At 38.2% G+C, this 19,499-nt stretch overlaps 1 protein-coding gene across 1 annotated transcript in view; it reads left to right on the plus strand.

Moving 5' to 3' along the window:
• ZFYVE28 (zinc finger FYVE-type containing 28) overlaps nt 1-19,499 on the plus strand; it is a gene marked incomplete at both ends in the record, with an annotated part of 141,224 nt that overhangs the window by 114,152 nt on the left and 7,573 nt on the right. The window contains 3 exons of the mRNA XM_084286596.1: nt 13,197-13,351; nt 13,941-14,057; nt 15,060-15,164. Coding sequence (XP_084142722.1) covers nt 13,197-13,351; nt 13,941-14,057; nt 15,060-15,164 — 377 coding nt within the window. The remainder of the gene's footprint in view (nt 1-13,196; nt 13,352-13,940; nt 14,058-15,059; nt 15,165-19,499) is intronic.

Raw genomic sequence — 19,499 nt, forward strand, 5'->3', positions numbered from 1 at the left:
TTAACTTTGTTTTGTGCAGAGCTCCTACTGTGAACAATAGAGGAATAAAGGTATGGGAAAAATATATCTTACTAAAACAGAAATCTGAGTTCTTCGGCTTTTTTCAAGGGATGCATAACATACATGTATGTCATCTGTTGCATACGTTCTATGCAATAATGTTATTACTCTGGTACAGGTAGAGAGATACCACAGTATCAGTCAAGGTACATCTTCTATTGCTTCTTGCCCTGCCTTTTTCATCCATACATCTCTATCCAGCAATTTTCATTTTAACTCCATGAATACCAAATTTTGTCTAGGTTGAGGGAAAGAAAGAGGGTAAAAGGCCTTTTCCTATAGTGGTAAAGGAAATAAGACAAAGTGTTTTTTAGGATGTGCCCACAATCAGGCTCTTTTTTTTTTTTTTTTTTTTTTTTTTTTTTTTTAAGAATTCCATATTTTAAAAAGGCAAATAAGGAAAGGAAGATGCAACTAGAACTGGTTTTCATGTTTTTAATTTTGAAATACGCTTTTAACTATGCTTCAAACAAAACTCAATTTACCACCATGCAGTTGCCCTCTGTTAAATATTTTAACATGTAAGAGACTGTCCCACACAGAGCCGTCTGAATGGACAACAGAAGTAACTTCTGTTATTCTTTAGGCATAACTGAAACAGAATAAGTAAGTTTTCATTAGGTGTGCCACCTTTTTTCAAGACCTTAATGTATTGCCTTCATATATCAGTATTGTGCTTGTCACTGTATTTAAATATCTTGACGCTTAGGTAATTAGATCTGTCTATTCCCTTTTTTCAAATTTTATATTTCTGAGGCTTGGTTTATAAGGCAATTTTTTTAGGCTGTTGTCCACTGAATTATAGCATTCTATCATCCCTGGGTGTCATCCAGGATTCAAGTTACCTATTTTTCTGTATCTCATCCACGTTGCTAGAGATCTAGCTATTATAGTTGATGGTCCAATAAAATAGTAATTGCCTGCTTGACTATACTGGTATAAATTTCCCCTTTTGAAATACTTACACAGCTTAGTTTGAAAACAGAAAAAAAGCTCAGAAGTCTGACTGCTTCAGAGAAGCACGTTCCTAGATCTGTGTGCATAGAAAAGGAATATTCAACACATCTACTTGTATTATATTGTTACATCATTTGTCTACTGCAACAAGAATGTTCTGTGCAAAGACCATCTCTACAGAATGTTATTTTCTGAAGTACGTAAGTTCTTCCTGATGTCATGTGCATAGCCAAAATAATATTTAAAGTATTTTTTTCCCACTGAGATATGCCATTTTACTGTCTTTAATTCCTTGCAGTTTTCACTTGTAATCGTAACAGGAATTGAAATGTTACACTTTCAATTTTATCTGAAAATTAATTAGCTAAACGCAGAATTCATAAAATGCATTTATTTGGCCTTTCCCATAAATCGTAAACAATTCCTCTATGCTATTACAATAGCTATAGGTTAAAGTGGGTAAGCAATGCTGAGGCTGAAAGCCTTGTTGTCAGATGGCAGTGTCTTTTGGAAGTAGCTGACTGCCTTCAACAGTTCGGCTCCAGTAGCAAAAACAGCTTAGCGTGTAGAGTTCAATGAACTACCAGTATATTAAACAGCGTAGATGTAATGGATTTGAAACAATGAAGTATAGTATATATGGAATTACAAATATCTATATATTTATTGTTTTCCAAATTGAGAACCACGGAGAAAATTTTATTTTCAACTGGGAAGAAAAAGCTGGTGAAGACCATGGAATCCAATCGGGATCCTGTAAAGGAGGCTCATACAAATCAGCATATGATTCACTTTCCCATGTGATAGACTTTCCCATCCTCAACCAGTGGTGTATAATTTTTTTGAGCTACATTCATCCCACCTAACTTTAGGCACCAAGGTGATACAACTAAATTAGGAGTTTTGTTTCTCAAGTTTCCGTGTTCAGTCAATGGAGAAAAGCAGAATCCTCAGATAAGTGTGTATTCTCTTGAAATGCATCTGGGCCAAAGATTTTCAGGCTTATATCAGAACTATGATTGTATGCTTTGATTACTGACTGTGCTGATGCAGTAATTTGAAAAAAAAATATTTGCTTGAAGGTTTCTAGAGCACAAATTGAAGGAAAACCAAACCAAACCAAACCAAAAAAACCCATATCTATATATATGCAGAGAGAGGGTCACAGAAGGTTCCTGAAATGGTTTTGCTAGTGAAAGTTTGATTTCACTGGAGGCAGATCTTTGTGGAAGGTTCCTTCTTCTAGCCTCAGAGATCTGATGGTGAAGAAGTTAAACTTTCAGCCCAGTTCAAAAAAAGATTTTTTGCAAAATGTTCATTAAGCAGTATCCAGACTTCAGGTGCCTATGTCAGTAGTCAACTTTCTCAGTGAGGAGTAAATATATTCCTTGTATTTCAGAAGGTTTCAGAGAAACTGTGGTTTTTATGCAGACTTGCATGAGTTTGCATAATTCCTGTGCTCCATCAATGTGGATGTGGACTAATGCTGCTGACTTAATTGAAAATGAGATGTTTGTAGCTACAGCAGGGAAGTGGCAATTGGTCTATTGTTTATATTAGCTCCAGGAAACAATGCATCCAGTTTTTTCCTTTTTTACTGGTATCTATTTCATAAATGTGATTTTTAGAATATTTTTTAATGTAACTATAGCTTATTGGATTGTAAGTAGGCAGCTAATAAAGTACAATGCTGGAAGCTTATCCATTTCGTTGTCAGAAGCACTAAAGTCAGTGGCTTTTAAAAATAAACTGTTTGCAGAAATTTGTTTGTCTGTAAGCTTTCAACATGCATTAAAATTATCGGGCAAGATCCTGAGGGAGCCATTAATTTGAGTGGAAACCGAAGCGAAGGCTATTCATATGCTAACTGAATGAGATGGCTTGATAAGCTTAAAGCCAAGAATGAACTCAAGTTCTTTGAATGAGTGGAGGTAGAAAATGGCCACAAAAACATTGTTTTGGGAATGGTGAGGGAAAAAAGTGAGATGGAAGCAAAACAAGGTAGGGACTACTAGTTGATTTTGAGCCTTGTTGGAATTTTTGTCAAAGACAATGCAAGGGAAGAAGAAATAGCAACGAGCAATTTGCCTGCCTGAAGAATGTGGAAAAGCCAATTTCTTAATTTTAAGGTTATGACACAGTAAATGACAACTTGAAACAGTAACTTTAGAAAGTAACCTTAATGGTACAACGGATGTCTTCACTGGTCGGCAGTCCCTTTTTTTGAGTTTATCTTTGTGGCTTAAATATCAGTGTTTTGTAATATTATTTGTATAATTTTTGGCATTTACAAAAAATGGTAGTGAATTTTTAGCCTGTGTTATTTACATTCTGGAAAGGGAGGTGTCTGAAGTGCAATATGTGACTGAAGCCAAAGCGGCCAGAAATTAGCGCGGGATGTTTATGGGGCTCTTGGTTAGAATATCTCGATCCGCCTGTGTGTGGGCTGAGCCCAAGCTTGCTGGATGTCCTTGAAGGATATCTCTGACTGTATGGCATATGCCGAGTATGGCCCTGTTAGAACAAACACACACGTGTGAAACCAAGCGGGGAAGGTTATCTTGGTATGTAAGTGAGAAGGATGAAATTTTGATTACTGCTTCAGAACTAGAGGGGGTTTTGCCAAAGCCTGTTGGAAGCTGCCTTGCCTGTCAGCTCCTGTGGATGGGTGGTGCCTTACAAACCCAGGTGCTTCACTGGGCTTTCCATCAGCAGAAGTCAGACCTCGGAGAGGATGCTAAAAGTCAAGGTAACTTAGTTGTTCAGCAGGACTTTAATTAAACTAGGAGAATTCACTTCCTTCATCTCATGGTCCAGACTTATCCATTGATCTGTCCTATAAAACTACAGTGCAGATTACTTGCCCACAAATTTTAACAGACATCACACCTGCTCCTGGGGATCCAGAAGCTGGTAGTGAGGGGCACAAGAGATGTGCTAGCCATCTATTTCAATTCATGAGTCTCAGTCAACCTGATCAGCTCTTTCCCCAAATCATCCCTCTTGCAGTTTCATCATCACATTTGTTTAACCTATAAAAAATAACAGATTAATTCAGCATTAATATTTGGTGCTGTCATTTTTTGATTTGATCAATGCATTGCTGTAGATTTTCCTTCCCCCTTTTTCCATAAAGCTCCACTTTTTGGCGAGGCTGTTTGTAACTGGAAAAAGGCTGGTGATAATTGCCCTACATGGCCTGTACAGGAGTCACAGAAATAAAGAGCTCAGCGGGAAGAACTGTAGGATGAGAATGGGTTTTTATACCTTGAGAAAATTCGGATGACTCCTGAAACAGGTGCCATTCCTTCCCTAATGGTTTTCAACCCCAAATTGGCTCTGTATGTTTTAGGCATTGCGAGTCTGTGCTGTTTTGGACAGCTCTGCCACTCAAGCAGTGTGAGGACAATTAATATGCATATTAATATAATCATAAACAGGCTGCTGTGTGGACTCTTCTTGCTTTGCAGCTAAATCCCTTGCCCCACCAAGCAGCTGAGCAGCAGCGGCAAAACAAAACAGTCATTACTGATGAGGTCTGTCAGCTTTTGCTTATGATTTTAGTCAGCGAGACATATGTGACTGCAGCAGATGTCTCCGGTTTCTCACCGCCAGGATCCTTCTTGATGTGTTCCGTGCCATCTTGTTCTTCGCTCTGCAAGACAAAAATGAAATCTCCGAGTGGTGCAGCATTTTCAAAGCTTAGTGTTCCCTTTTATAGGAAATTCCACAAGGTATTTCGAGGTGGATTATATGCATATCTTGGTCGTGGGTAACAAGTTGCTGATGCAGATTTCATTTTCTCGAGGAATAACCCAGGCATCTTGTGTGAACTACCTGTTAACAAGAGCTTTTACAGCGGGAGGGTGAAAATTCAATTGAGTTGTTTTGGGTTTTTTTGGTCTTTCCTATTAAAATGGTAAAGCTAATGTTTTAGAGATGTTAAAATGCCCAATATGGTCAAAGTAAATTAAATATAAAATCTGTTACTTTCTGTGTAAACGAAGTGAAATAGGGCAATATTTTAAGCTGCCTAGCATCAGTGGCAGAGGCAAGGAGTCTGTTCTAGCAAAATTGCTGGACACCCCAGAATTTGCCATTGTGTGGCTGTAATCCAGGTGGCGTATTTGGCTGGAGACTGACACAAAGCAATCCTAATGGGTTAGTATTTGTGTTTCTACAGAGCTCGCTTGTAATTTTCATTTTTAGTAATTTGGCCACATTTAACTTATGTTCATTTTAATGATGTGTAAAATCTGTTGTTGAATATCACTTGGTGTTCCCTGTGCTGCTGATAGAACAAGAGTTATTGGCTCTCAGAAATTAGCTTTTATTTGACAGATCTTTTTTTCTTTTTAAAACTCCCTGACTTAAATAACACTCTTGGGAGTTGTGAGATTATGTGTAATTAACTAAAATCACTATAGTAACTGCAGGTTTGCAGGTTTTTTGGCAATGCCTAAAACCAAGGTATGTTGTAAAACCACAATTTATATTGCAAGCAAAAACAGAGGCTTTCCTCATACAGCAGCATTGAAGTTGAAAAATTAAGAGAAAGCTTTCTTTTCGAATTCAAATTTTAAGGCTCCACCTAATACTTTAATTAGCTTTCCTCAGCTTTGACTCCCACGGCTGGATACAGAATTCCTGTGGGATTCTCCTAGACCCTAGGATGCTTTAATGCTTCAGCTGGTTGTTTTATATTATGTTTTGAGGGAACCAATGGAGGCGATATGAAAACCTTGTGCTAATAAGCTTCCCTATCCCTCAGAGTTCCTCGTGCTGGAAGATGTTTCTCAGTGCCTCTTCTTCATCTCTGTGTCAGCCACACACAGCAGTTGCAACGCAGGAGAGCATCTACTGGAGCTGGATGCTAAATTAATTCACTTTTTATTAAGCCATACAGTATAGTTGCTTGCATATCACAGGGGATGTTGCAGAAGAGCTGTATGAAATGCCTTTCACTGCCCTTGGAAGTATTTGTATCCAGCATCAGCTATCCAGGTTCGGTATATCCTGTGTCAAGTTCTGGGTCTGATGCATTTCTATTATGTTAGATACCAGAGCTGGTATTACATATCATTTCTACATAAGTGCTTAACCATTTCTGGTTTTCAATTTCAGTTTTTACAGTCTAGGATTATTTTTAAAGTTTAATTATTTCTGTGCTTTAATCTCATACTGTTTGCTCTTTTGCAATGTGAGTGAACGCTTCAGAGCTTTAAATGCATGTTTGATTACAGGGAAGTGTTAGAAAAAACATCGTGGTGGAACTGGGAAAACTCCTAGTAGATTCTAAACAATTCTAAATTCTTGCATTTTCAGTTGTAGTTTTTCTTGAATTTTACAGTGTCTTATCTTGCAGGTCTTATCCTTTTTTGGTGTAAGTTTTTAAGGATAACAGTAAAAAACGGTACCTTGCAAGTACCTGATACTAAATTTGATGGTAAGAAGGCAGCCTTGTTGGTTACTCATGCTCTAAGCTATTTGTTCATACATACTCACTTTTATATACATTTTATTCATGTTGAACAAAAAATGTTCTTTGAGAGAGAGTGTTGTCAAGGACAGTACTTTCTGGGCTCTCAAAGTTGTTCCTGTTAATCCCCATTTAGAATACAGTATCATTGCATTTTTCTGAAAACCTGGGCCAGAATGGCATTGTTTGATTAAGCCAGTTGTCTAGCTAGAGTTTCTTATGGTTTCTTATCTACTTCACAACATGGTGCTTCAGCAGTTGTGTTTTTTCAGATGTCCAGCATGGTAGCTACAACAGGAATGCCCTGCAGTTTCAGGAACTGAGGAATGGTTCAAGATATTTCTCCAGTGGAGTGGGCAGCTACAGAAGCTGCCAGAGTGTGGGGCAGAGGTTGTTCTTGTTGACTTCAAACTCAGCATGCTGAGGAGGGAATGCTGAGGGATTTTTCCTGGTTGAAGGACCCATGGTTCATCCCACTTGGCAATTTATTTATTTTAGTCCGCCCACTTCAGCTGAAGGAAAAAACACTTGGAAGGGGCTTCTACAAATCTTACAGTGATGAAAAGATAATTCCCCTACAGTGGAGTTCAGAAGGCTGACAGCAGATGGGGCTTCTAGCACGTGTCCTAGATGTGTGGGGCTGGGCACGGATGGTACATGCGATAAGGCTGTAGTGCAGTCTGCTGGTGGTGCCTAGCTAAGTTGTTCCTGCTAGAGGGGTTGGCATGCAGTTCTATTATTTGTTTCTCATGACAATAAAGTTTTGAAGCCTTTGGAACATTTAAAGGGCTTTCTTTTATCCTCTTTAGTCTTTTTTTTTCTTAAAATAGAGAGAAAATACATAAGCGATTGCACACAAAAAGCCTCTTGACTTAATAAAACGGTAAGGTTAGGAAGTCAAGAAAAAAGTTTTGAATTGAAGCTTTTTTAGTCTGCTTTAAATGTAGCTTCTGGGATCATTTATTAAAATATAGTCCTTTGCTAAACAACCGTATGCTATTACCCAAATAATAAGACAAGTTCTGGATTTGGTTTAAATGTCTCTAAAATTGGATGTGTAGCCCACCCTCTACACTTAAAATAATTGTAAGAAGCCATTAATCTCATTATAGTTTTCCTCCAAACCATATTAGAACTAGTACTTATTAGAAACAAAAAGGTTTTAACCTGCTGTTTATTGTATTTTTTGTGAGATAACCAAAAAAAGAAATGCCAGAAGTACTGCAAACAGCAGGATAGGAACTAGTAATTTTTTTTTGTACTTACATGGAGTCATACTTCTCTTATTCAAACCCCTATCATTTCCCTCTTGTCATTCCTCATATATTCAACCTTTGCCTTTCCCCAACCATTGTCTGATCCTTTAGATGGCCTTTGGAGCAGTTCTTTTCTGCAGAATGGAACCGGGAGCTGACTGCAGCCTTGAGGCGCTTGTAATAGCTTAGGAGAGACCTGACAGACAGCTCGGTGGTGGGGTTTCCAGTTACAGCCCACGCAAGTATCAGTGGGATGAATGCACCAGTTACCAAAGTAGGTCTAGAAACCCTCTTCAGACAATTACAAAAAAAAAAAAAAAGTTTTTTTACTTAAAGTATCAGAAAATTCACATGGGAGAAAAAAAGCTTAAATATCATAGATTGGATAAGGCGTGTATGATATTGCTTGTAGAACAAAAGAGGGGCGTTGTGCTAAATTCTGCATGAACCAAATCGAAAGCCAGAGAGCTCATGGTAATAGTTTTGAGGAAATAGCATAAAAGTGTTTAAGAACAGAGTATTTAAAACATGCATATAGGGAAATTCAAGCACATAATATAGCTCTGCATTCATAAGATACTGGAAAAAGTGTGGCATTTTGAGCAGTGCACATGAGAGATTTGTTTAGGCCGAGTAGTGCAAGTGGATTGCTGTCATTTGAGTCAAAGGAACCGCACTGTTTTATTCTTTGGGGGCAGTCTCTCATCAATTTGTTTAATGAACTGTGATCATTACTCCAGAATTGACGATTGTCCCTTTGTAGAAGCTTTCAGCATGGTTATAGTCGTGATGTCCTTTTACGTAAATAGGAACGTGTGAAATTGTGTTTGTGGTATGTATGAAAACCTGTGGCATTGTTCACGCTTCCTTACTGTAGGAGGAATCCTACCTGAGGGATTTTGCCTCAAAATGTGCTACTCTGACTTTGCAAAGTGCCTAAACCTCTGCATCAGAATAGGACTATTTAATGCAGATATTTTGAATTCACTATAAAGTGGATTCACAAGCTTTGAATTTACAGTATAAGAGGCAAGTATGCTCTTCAAGTTTCTCTGCAAGTATATTGCATGCTACTTCTGCCTGTGCCTGTGCAGTTTGATGGAGGTTTCCAGGGCAAGTGACTAGGAGTAGCTGATGGCATGGGTATTTGTGTAACAGAAATGGAGTAAGGAGAGTCTCTGAAATGTGTGTTAGCACTTTTCGAGTAAACATCTGTAATGTTGCTCTTAGAACTTCTGAGTGTTACACACTTTCAGTTGGGATGGGTTTGTCTTGCTGGAATTTGATCCCTCTTAATTTAAAGGGATCACTGACAGTCTTTTGAAATCTACGCCTGAAAATTAGTTGTAACTAAAAGCCTTGCCTGGGATCAGAAACAGAGGATGAGCTTACTTTCCTTTTAAAATTGCTGACATAATTGCACTGTTTGGAGTAGAAAAATACATTGAATTTTTTCTCCTTTGCAAGGAGTGACCACCTGGTGCTTTTGATCTGAGGCTTCTTAACAAAGTTATTTTAAAGGTTTACTATTTTGAGAACAGGATAATACAGTTGATTTCTTTATATTCATTATATCCGATGCAGTGAGCTTCTAAATTCTGTTTATCTGCCTGTACTGTATATGTAATGTGTACTTCAGATACTCTGAAGGTTTATGTTTGTGAGTAATGGGGAATTTTTTGAGAGACTTATGTACATTCTGCATTCAGTACAGAGCAGATTTTAGCTTTAGTGAACCAAATACTTCTAAATTTGAAAGGAAACATCTATGAATAGTTACAGATTTCTACTGCTACTGACTATTTTTTGAGCACAAATATAAAATATTAAATTTGGACTAGCTTTTGAGTCTTATTGGCTTCGGTTGCTCAGTTTTAGACTCTGCTGCTTTTGCTGTTTTTAGATGAGTGTCAATGCCCAGCAAATTCAGCACCAGGCCTACGGTATCACAGATGGTTACCTAAAGCAATCAGCCCTTTCTGAAAACGTCAGTTGTAACCTTTTTTGTTCCACAGCCCTGCTTTCCTTTATGTGTGGACACTACGGCTTAACCTGGCTCATGGGTAAATTTTGGAATTCAGAGCTGTAAAGCATATTGGTTTCACAGGTGAAAGATGACATTGTGCACAATTACATTATTGGGTTTTGTTTGCTTGTCGATTCACGTAAAAAGCTAATTTATTCTGCCTGTTCCTTTAAACGTATAAGCAAGTCTACTGGTTGGAATCAGTCCTTTGACATAACATCTTCCTTCTTCATATTCACCTTCAGAGGTGTTAACTTTGCAGTGTTCTCACTATGAAAAATAAATATATGATAAGCCTTGTTTGTATGATTAAGATTTCACCAGGGGGAATTCCGTGCCTGCTTTATCTCTTCATAGCCTAATTCGCTGGTTAACACAGGAGGTTCCCTTCAACCAAGAAGGTGAAAAAAAGACATTATGTCTGTAGCTACTCAGTGCTTAAGTATGGTTATTCATATTCTGCGGTGAGACTCAATTCTGGAGATATCGGCAGTGAAACGTTCCAAATCTGAGCATGGTCTGACGTTAATGAAATGCTTCCTACACACCTGGTATCAGCTGAGAGTCTTTATCCAAGTTATGCATGTTAGATAAGCCCAGTAGGAATGGTATTCCTCTTAGAACTATAAAAATAACTTGTTTGAAAGAATAATTTGGACAAAAGGTAAGTCAAACTCTGTAGATCAAAATCTGGGTTTGTTTTCTAAATTATCAATTTAAAAATCAGGAGAATCTTTAACATTTGCATAGATACAATCACTGCGGTTTGGGATACCCAGTTACAAGAAAAGCTGTTTATCTGAATTGTTATGTTTCTGTTCTTCCAGTGCTTCTGACTACCTCTGCAATATTTGCTGACTGCATCCTTTAAGAGTAAGATGTATTTTCAAATAAAGAACAGATGGTTATTAAGCCTTCTCTAAGAGTAATTTGTGTCCAGATCTGATTGGGTCCTGTTGGTAAAAGAAGAGTAATTGTTTCTTTCCAACTCTGCAGTGATGCTTAGGTCCAGTTTAAAATTATTCTGGAATGCTCACTTTTCTCTTTGCAGTGGCACAGGCAATGAAAATACCCATTTTTCTGAATCTCTTTTGTATGGATATTGTACTTCATGCCTGGCTCTCTGTACACATGAAAGTATGTTGTAAATGTGAGTGTTGTAAACGTGCTGACCTTCATCCCACAGTGCTGCAGCAATGCCTATCTGCTCTGTACTGTAGGCTTTTTAGGACAAAACCATGAGGTCTTGTGGTGGGACATGACCAGTCTTAATGACACACCGCTAAATCTTCCACTGAGTAGTCTGGAACAGAAGTCGGTGACACCACAATTCTTGTATATATAGTAGGAGGAGACTTGGAAAGGCAAACATTATTACTGCAATTGGTCAAAACGTGGTCAGAGTTGTGGAATGAGCCTTTCTTCCTGTCTGAAAAATGGGAAAGGACTGAATTTTTATTTTATTTTATTTTATTTTATTTTATTTTATTTTATTTTATTTTATTTTATTTTATTTTATTTTATTTTATTTTATTATTATTTTATTTTATTATTTTATTTTCCTTAGAAGGCACTCTTTACAGCTCTCAGTCCATTTAACACCTTGGGAATATTTCTTCAGCTGTGACTTGAGGGAAGGGAGCCATCCTTATCACCCCATCTGTGCCCCGCACTTACGTTTTTGCTTAGTTTGGGACTTGCCAGGACATCATTCTGTTGAGATTTTATATTGTACGTGGAGTGCATTTCTTTCTGTCATGAGCTCTGTGCTTGCCTTGGAGAGCAATTTATATTGCAAATATGTATTGGTAAGATTGATTCCTCTAAAAATGAGAGAAAAGGTAGACCTTATTTGGCTGTGTTAAGAGGCACACAGAAACCCTTTTATTTGGACAAAGTCGCTCATGCTGCTGAGGGAACTGTAAGCATAAAACCAATATCTTTTAACAGAAATTTGCTTTTGTTAATAGCAATAGAGACATGAACAGAAATGGGTTTCTTGTAAGTATACTCTTTACTCTGTATTTGAAAGAATGAGAAGCCAGCTAAGGTACTCGCACCGCATATTTTCCATTGATATTTCAGTCAATAACTAATCTCTAGTATTTATGTATTTTCAGTTCTGTTTTTACTAGGGCTTTTAAAACTGTATGGCATCATAAATCCTTTTCTATGTTTTAAGGATTACCTGTACAGCTCTGGATAGAATTTCAAAACAATATCCCATAAATTTTTGTTTATAATTATTTTCATGTAATTTCTGTAAATGTTACCTCTGTGTCTTATCCTGCAATACGTGTGCATGCTGGCATAAGGGTGGGATCTGCAGCTTGGTAAATACTTCAGCATCTCATAAAAACAGGCTGAACTCAAAATGCATTAAAAGCTACATCCTTCCTCATGTTTGCTATTTATGCAGTCAATAACATACATAGATTATATATATATTTATTTATTTTTTACATAGTAGCTTCCAATCAACACAGTGAATCGTTAAGATTCCAACATAGTTGCATCCTGTCCTATAGTGCTATTTAGCGTTTTTTCATTGGCGAAATGCTGCATTTTCCTTTAAGCATTTCCTTCTTTAAATGCATTTTACTTTACAAGTAATTTAGGTAATTCTGGATATTTGAAGAAGCTGGCTTCCTGCCAGAGCTTTCTGCAGTTTGTTCCAGCTTCCTTTCCACAAAGGTGGTCGTGGTGGAAATGGCTAGCAACCATGCATCCCTTTTTAAGAAAAAAAAATAAATAAAAGGGTTAAGGCTCTAGTAGACATTTAGAGACACATTTTAATCTCTTTGGAGTTGATGAGCCACTCTCTTTCAATAGTTTGACATTTCAGTAATTTTTACCGTTAGGTATATAAGGGGACTAATCTTCCTCTCTACTGCCTAAATTATGTTTTATCATCCTTTACATTTTTTATGTAAGGTTATATTTGGATTCTATTCTTGCTATTATAAGGCAGCATAATTCAGAAATTCTTTTTTCAAATTTACTTCCACGTTAATAAATTTCTAAGGTGACTTCAGAACTGACCTTCTTGTTTGAGGCTGATATTCCCCTCTTGCATTTCTTGTGGAGTTACGGTCTTAGGACAGAAGTTTGAGTGGGAGTTAATGTGAAAAATGGCCCAGCATTTTGAAATAGCTAAGGGAAATGCAATAAAATACAGACAAATGATTTTCTGCTTAAAAGTTTTTTGCAACTATGCCACAGAGTGAAAATCAAACATGATGGTGATTGATTGCGTGTTGATTACCTTCAACAAGAATTTACAGCAATTAGTTCTGGTTTGCTGTAGAGTATTGCCTGAATAATAAATCCTTTAGGATTTTCTGAACATCCTGAACAAATGAATGCAGACTTACATTACTTTTCTTCATTATGTGTTTTTTTTTTTTTTCTCCAACAGCAGTTTAATGACGAGTTCTTGTTCATCCGATGACATTGATCAGGAAGAAATCCAGCTTGCTTTGCAGGCTGCTAAAATTGCCACCCGAGAAAAGATCAGATCCAGATTTCATGGCAGTAATGATCTTATTCACCGCCTTTTTGTCTGTATCTCAGGTATGAGAGCATCATTTGTTCTGAATGTACTGAAAAGTCTTTCTTTTTTTTCTTTTTTTTTTTTGTTTGTGTAAATATATGGTAGAATGGACTAGTGATGAAATAGCAGGAGGACTGTGTTTTGGAGTGTAAGTTGCAGATTGATCTAGATAGAACTGTTACCTAATTGTGACCAGCATAAAGTGTCAGAGACACAGACATCTGAGACCTGTAATGATGAAGAGTTTGGGCATGCAGTGGGTTTGCCTTCATAGTGCTTCCTGTTTCTTTGTAATGCCCTGTGTCTTCTGGGGAAGACATTTGATGCAGCCGTTGTATTTTGATGCAAAAGGAATCTCCCAGTGTTTTCTGCCAAAAGGGCAAGGAGGTTGTTTATCAAATTAAAGCCAACATAAAGGCCAGAACATGGCTTGGTCATCATGGAAAATTAGTTTAATTAATTTATCTATTTTTATTACTGACATGAGCTAATGAACCTTTGAAAATGTACACCAGGCCGTTACTGGGAGCAACAGACAAATTTAAATGCTTCATTTTAAGGGAGGTATAATACTCTAGCAATGATTGATCTGTTTTCTCAATCTCCTAGGTGTTGCTGACCAGCTGCAGACAAACTATGCTAGTGATCTAAGAAGTATCTTAAAGACCTTGTTTGAAGTTATGGCAACCAAACCTGAAACAGAAGACAAGGAAAAGCAAAAGAAAGGTGAAGAGATTAATTTTTTTTTTTTCTGTACTGAATTTCTGATGGTAACTCCACATGGATCTATGAACTATTTGACAAGAATTTTCTTAAAACTTTGATAATTTTTAACAGGACACACTGTACAGTGATTTGAGCTATGTTTTTTTTTTTTTTAAAAAAAGTCATGGAAATGGACTGTAAACAGGATGAAGTCACTGAAATTACATGTATATAGGACTATATCTCAAGGCAAACGTTGCAAGACGTAAAGCCTTCAGAGTGCATCTACTCTTGCCCGTATTCCTGGGTGCAACAGGACAGTGTTCATAGCCTATATTAAGTGTTTAGACTTCCGATTTTTTATTTATGTATTTTTTTTTAATCTTTTTTTTTCCCTTTTTTTTTTCCCCTCCTGGAATTTAAATAGCTATGTAAAAAAAAAAACAAAAAAAAAAAAGTAGAAGAGTAGGCTATGAGATTCAACATTCAAAGAAGAATAATGAAGAAATGGAGGCTATAAAGAATTATCACTACAGTTTTGTAGGCAACAATTCTTAGTTGGAATAATTTCCACTGGATGAGCTATAACCTAAAAAAAGAAAATGTTGACAAATGTAAGCATAAACTAAGTAAGTGAATGAAAGTCAGGGACACTTGGGATGATGCTTCTCTTTGTGATTTGATGTGTGCAATACACCTAGGGAATCTCTGGTTGTTTTCATCATCTACTTCTTTGTAAAGGAACCAGGTTAAAAACTGTGAAATAAAATACAGGATGCAGCTAAACTGGTGGAAGTACAAGGACTGTATATCCTGTTATAACAGCATCTTTCATTTCTGTTGTCATTTCAAAGAAGAATCCAGGAGATTCTTAAATCGCTGTGTCAGGTTGAATAAAAAATAAGAAGTATAAGAAGGTACATATAGATGCTCCTGTAATATCATTCTGGAAGTCCTAACATGAATATTTTGAGTACAAATTGGAAAAATATGAATTCAAGTACTTTTTGGTTTGTTTTACAGTTAATCAGGGTTTAAGGAATGCAGCATTGGAAGACTGTGCTTTGTGTCAAGAAAGTATATCATCCTCAGAACTTGCAGCAAAAGCCAGAGATGGGGACTTTGAAGGTACTTTCTTTTTTCTAAGAATAAAGTGAGACAATACTGTTGTTTTTAAAAGCAAAAACACATTAAAACCCCACTCTTGTAAAGTTTGGCTCTGGAAAGTGAATATAAAATACTGTCATTATGTGGCTTATAAACAGTCAGATGATAAACTGAGCATATATTTCTTTCAGAACTTCTTCTAACATCCTCATGAAAGTCTGTGATCTGCAAATTGTCATATCCAGTATGAATGCATTTGTATGAGTGGAGAAAGGTTCTGTGTACTAAAGGCTTTAATATAGCACATGACGTTACATGTGACAAGTCTCAGACGGCTGCGTATGATGTGATGCTGTAAGTAAGGTCATCTCAGCTAAGTCTAGAGATCTTTTATATCCTTAGCTATATGTGGAGGTACTACTTTTTTCACCAGTAGAAGTAGCTTTCATATTTTCTATGCATCTGTCTCTGAGGAAAATGATCAAAATACTATGGTTTTTATTTTTGTGTGCTTCACCATATTACTTCTAAGTGTGGAAAAGATATTTCTCGTGAGTGCACTGGGGGTACTTAAATCTCACTGAATGCATGGAAGGGCTGAAGAGAAGTGAAGAGTAAGTCTCAAAGTGTGGGTCAGGATTCAGTCCTCCTGAGAGCTCAGAAGTTTTTTGGTTTGGTTTTAAATCTGAGCTGCAGGAGTGCTTAGGAGTCAGTTATGGACTGTAGCCCTAGTATAGTAAACAATGTATAAAAAATGGATTAAAAGAAATCTTTGCACTTGCAGTCAAAGAATAAGAGAAGAGAAATAGCTGTATGAGATGCAGCAATCAGGAAAGCTGTTGGCTTTGATCTTGAGGGCTGGATGGTGATCTCATCACACCAGGAGCCCAGTTATTGGAGAGCTGTTGTCTCTGGTCAGGGTCCCTGGTCAGGTGAGAAATCCTAGACAGCCATAAACTGAGAAATTGTGCCTAAACTTGCCTGAATATCAGCTGGGCAGTAATTTTGCCATGCTCTAAAACTTTCTCCTGTGTTTATTATCTATTTGTCTATGTACACCAGTGTTCTGCCAGTCACACTTTGAATCCAGGATGTTAAATGAGTAATGAGCAATGTATGTCTCAGCTTGTCTGCAGAAAGGGATGACCAACAGACAAGAAATGTTAGTTCATGTCTTTTGTAGTAAAGATCAGAGATCACAGGGAAAAAACAAACAAACAACCTTTTAGATTTTAGAGAAATCAGTTGTTTTGTGCTTATATAAAACACAAGGATTGGTTGCTAACCCTTCTTCTAAAGCTGCAGGCTAAAGACTTGGAATTTAATCTATTCATTTAGAACAGCAGGCCTAATTTATGTATAATGTACTGTAGAAAAATTATCTCTTCTGGAGGAAGATGATTTGGGGGCAGATAAAGTAAAGAACTATTCAGAATAATTTTAATTGATTTTTCTATTGTGCAATAATTCAGAATCTGACAGAAGGCACAGTGAAGAACAAATCTTTAAGCAAAATATCTACCGTATACAGGCTGTAGTGGAAACAAATGCAAGAGATGATTCACTCCCTACCATTTCGGTTTGTATTCTTTTGTTTTGAATTGATGCCTGATGGTGTCAGTAAATGTGACTTCCAGAACTTGAAAGCAAGTTCTGCTGAACTGCAGGATGCTGAATAACCTTCTCACAGAGAACGTGCGTTTTGTCAAAGCAAAGTCAGTTTATTTCCGTGCCATGTTATTCAGCTTTTAAGGTTCTTCAGCTTTTTGTGGCATCTTTTATTGGTGAGGGGAAGGTTTTGTGTTTGGAGATGCACAGCTTCTGTTTTGGGATGCTGTTTATTGAAATAGAGGGCAGCAGTCTGGGTGCTCAGGTGATGTTATGGTGGGCTGTGTTGGAGTGGGGTAAGGAGAAATCTGTGGTGTTACATACTGGGAGCTCCAATAGCCCCAGGAAGGCTTGGGCATGTCTGAGTGAATCTCCTTGCAGCTTTCTTGGGAGCCTTGTGTGTAAGTGGTTATGCTATAAATACCTTCTTGTACAAATGATTACAGCTCCTCTGACTGGGTAAACTTAGCTCTAGGGTTGGCTGATGGGCAGGACTTCTCTGTTGGAATGAGGCTGAATTTCACAGGATTACAAAGCCTGAGTGGATGAGGCTTGAAGGGACCTCTGGAGGCCATCTGGTCCAAGCCCCCTGCTCCAGCAGGGCCACCCTGAGTGGAGTGCCCAGCACCACATCCAGGTGGCTTCTGAAGCTCTCCAGGGAGGAGACCCCACCACCTCTGGGCAGCCTGTGCCAGGGCTCCATCACCCACACAGCGCAGAAGTTCTGCCTGGTGGTCAGAGGGAACCACTTGTGTCCCAGTTTGTGCCCAGTGCCTCTTGGCCTGGCACTGGGCACCACTGGAAAGGGACTGTGTGAGCCCTCTTCGCACCCTCTCTGCAGGAATTTATACACATAGATGAAATCTCTCCCCCCATGCCTCTTCTTCTTCAGGTGGAGCAGCCCCAACTCTCTCAGCCTCTCCTCACAAGAGGTGCTCCAGGCTCTTCAGCACCTTGGTGGCCCTTCCTTGGACTGTTGACAGCTCAGGTCTCTTGTTACAGGGGGCATCACAAGAAACAGAGGGTGCTGGGGAGCGTGGAGGTGAGCTCTGCCTTCCAAACTAGAACAAACCAAGGAAGGCCTCCAAAAAGGGGTATCTGAAGTGGATCAGTTCATTGAATTTGTGGAAACTGTAGGAACACCCATCCTGTCCCCTCTTCAGTACATTCCAGACTCATGTCTCTTCAGGCACAGGTCATAACGTGTCATTGCTGGTAGTGCTCTACAGACATTTTCCTACTATCTCTCACTGAGATATGAGGTGATAGCTAATGGGATACATCCTTTGCTGTCTCGAAAGCATCCAGCACGATGCATAACCTCGCAGCAGTATTTTATCCTCAGCAGCCATGTGCCTTCCCCCCACACCTTTTAACACCTCCCCACCTATCTCATTTTTGCAGGTTGCTGTGAAAGCAACAGCTCCTGGCATCGTGCTGGGTGATGTTTGGATGCAGATGAAGATATTTGCTGGTCAGGATAACCTTTGCTGCATGAACGGTGTTCCCCATTTGTTGCAGCAAGTCTGATGGGTTCATCCTTCAGCCTAAAGCTGGGCCACAGGCCACCAACAGGAATTCACGGCAGTTGTCATTGTAAATGGATTCAATACAAAGTCTGTTGATTGTTGCAGCAATCTGTTGACATCATTGCACCAAAATTAATTATATCCATTTTTCTACATCGTTTCTATACTTCAGGTCACTCCTAATGATTTCAGCAGAAAGTGAAAACAATTTAAAGTGAGTGAGCACATCGGCAGCTCCTCCCTTCTGCCATCATGGCAGAACACAAGCATGGATCAAATTGAGAAAGTCCAGCGAGCTACCTGCCAGGAAAGCTTTTTCCAATTATCAAATAAAACTCCCTTACAAAAAGTACCAAATGCTGAAGATTGCATCCAAGCGATGTTAATAAAAAAAAAAGGCAAGCCTAGCAACCCAAACAAATAAATGAATAGTGGTAAGATTTTCGTGAAGGTTCCAGCCTCTACTCAGATTATGAAGATGAATCACTTGTTTTTGTCAGATTTCTCATTCTTACTCTATATCAAACTCACCAGCTGGTCTGGGTCATAAAACAAATACAAATGCTTATTATGAGCCAGCTGACATTGGCAAGGGTATAAGAGTTGAATCCTGTGACCTTCTGAAGGTTGAAAGACAATATACTACACATGAATTGACATTCCAAAACAGAAGCATTTTCATTTTCAAAGTCCAGATGAGCCTGTGGTGTATATATTCATCTCTGCTTTCCTAATGCTCTAGGATTATTTTTTTTTTTAGGAAGCCTATGTATTTATAATTTATAGGCATAAAAAGCAGTCTGTGTTTTTTTCAGAGAGCAAGTGAAAACTACAAACACATTTGCTTTACTAGAATATAAAATGAATGTATACAAAATTTCATACATGAGTTTTAAAATATAATTTCCCTGATATGCCCTGATCAAATGATGGAGAAGGTGGCCAGTGGGTATGAAGGTCTGTATATAACAGGCATATGTGTGACAGCTGCTCAGAAAAAAGCAGGTTGGGTACTGCTTTTCTCCTGGTGTCAGTGGGGACCGACCAGCCAGCACAGGGAGAAGGCTGCTGGGACGTTCCCAAGCTCTGGTTTGGGACAAGCCAGTCAGATAACAAGCTGGCCAAGGAATTTGCATAGGACTGGGAGTGGGCAGAATGGGTCATATGCGAATTAAAGCAAACCTTCACACTGGAAAGTACAAGAAGGCTGCTTTTCAGT

The sequence above is a fragment of the Netta rufina genome (genome assembly GCF_964035555.1).
Source record: "Netta rufina genome assembly, chromosome: 4".
Taxonomy (NCBI): domain Eukaryota; kingdom Metazoa; phylum Chordata; class Aves; order Anseriformes; family Anatidae; genus Netta; species Netta rufina.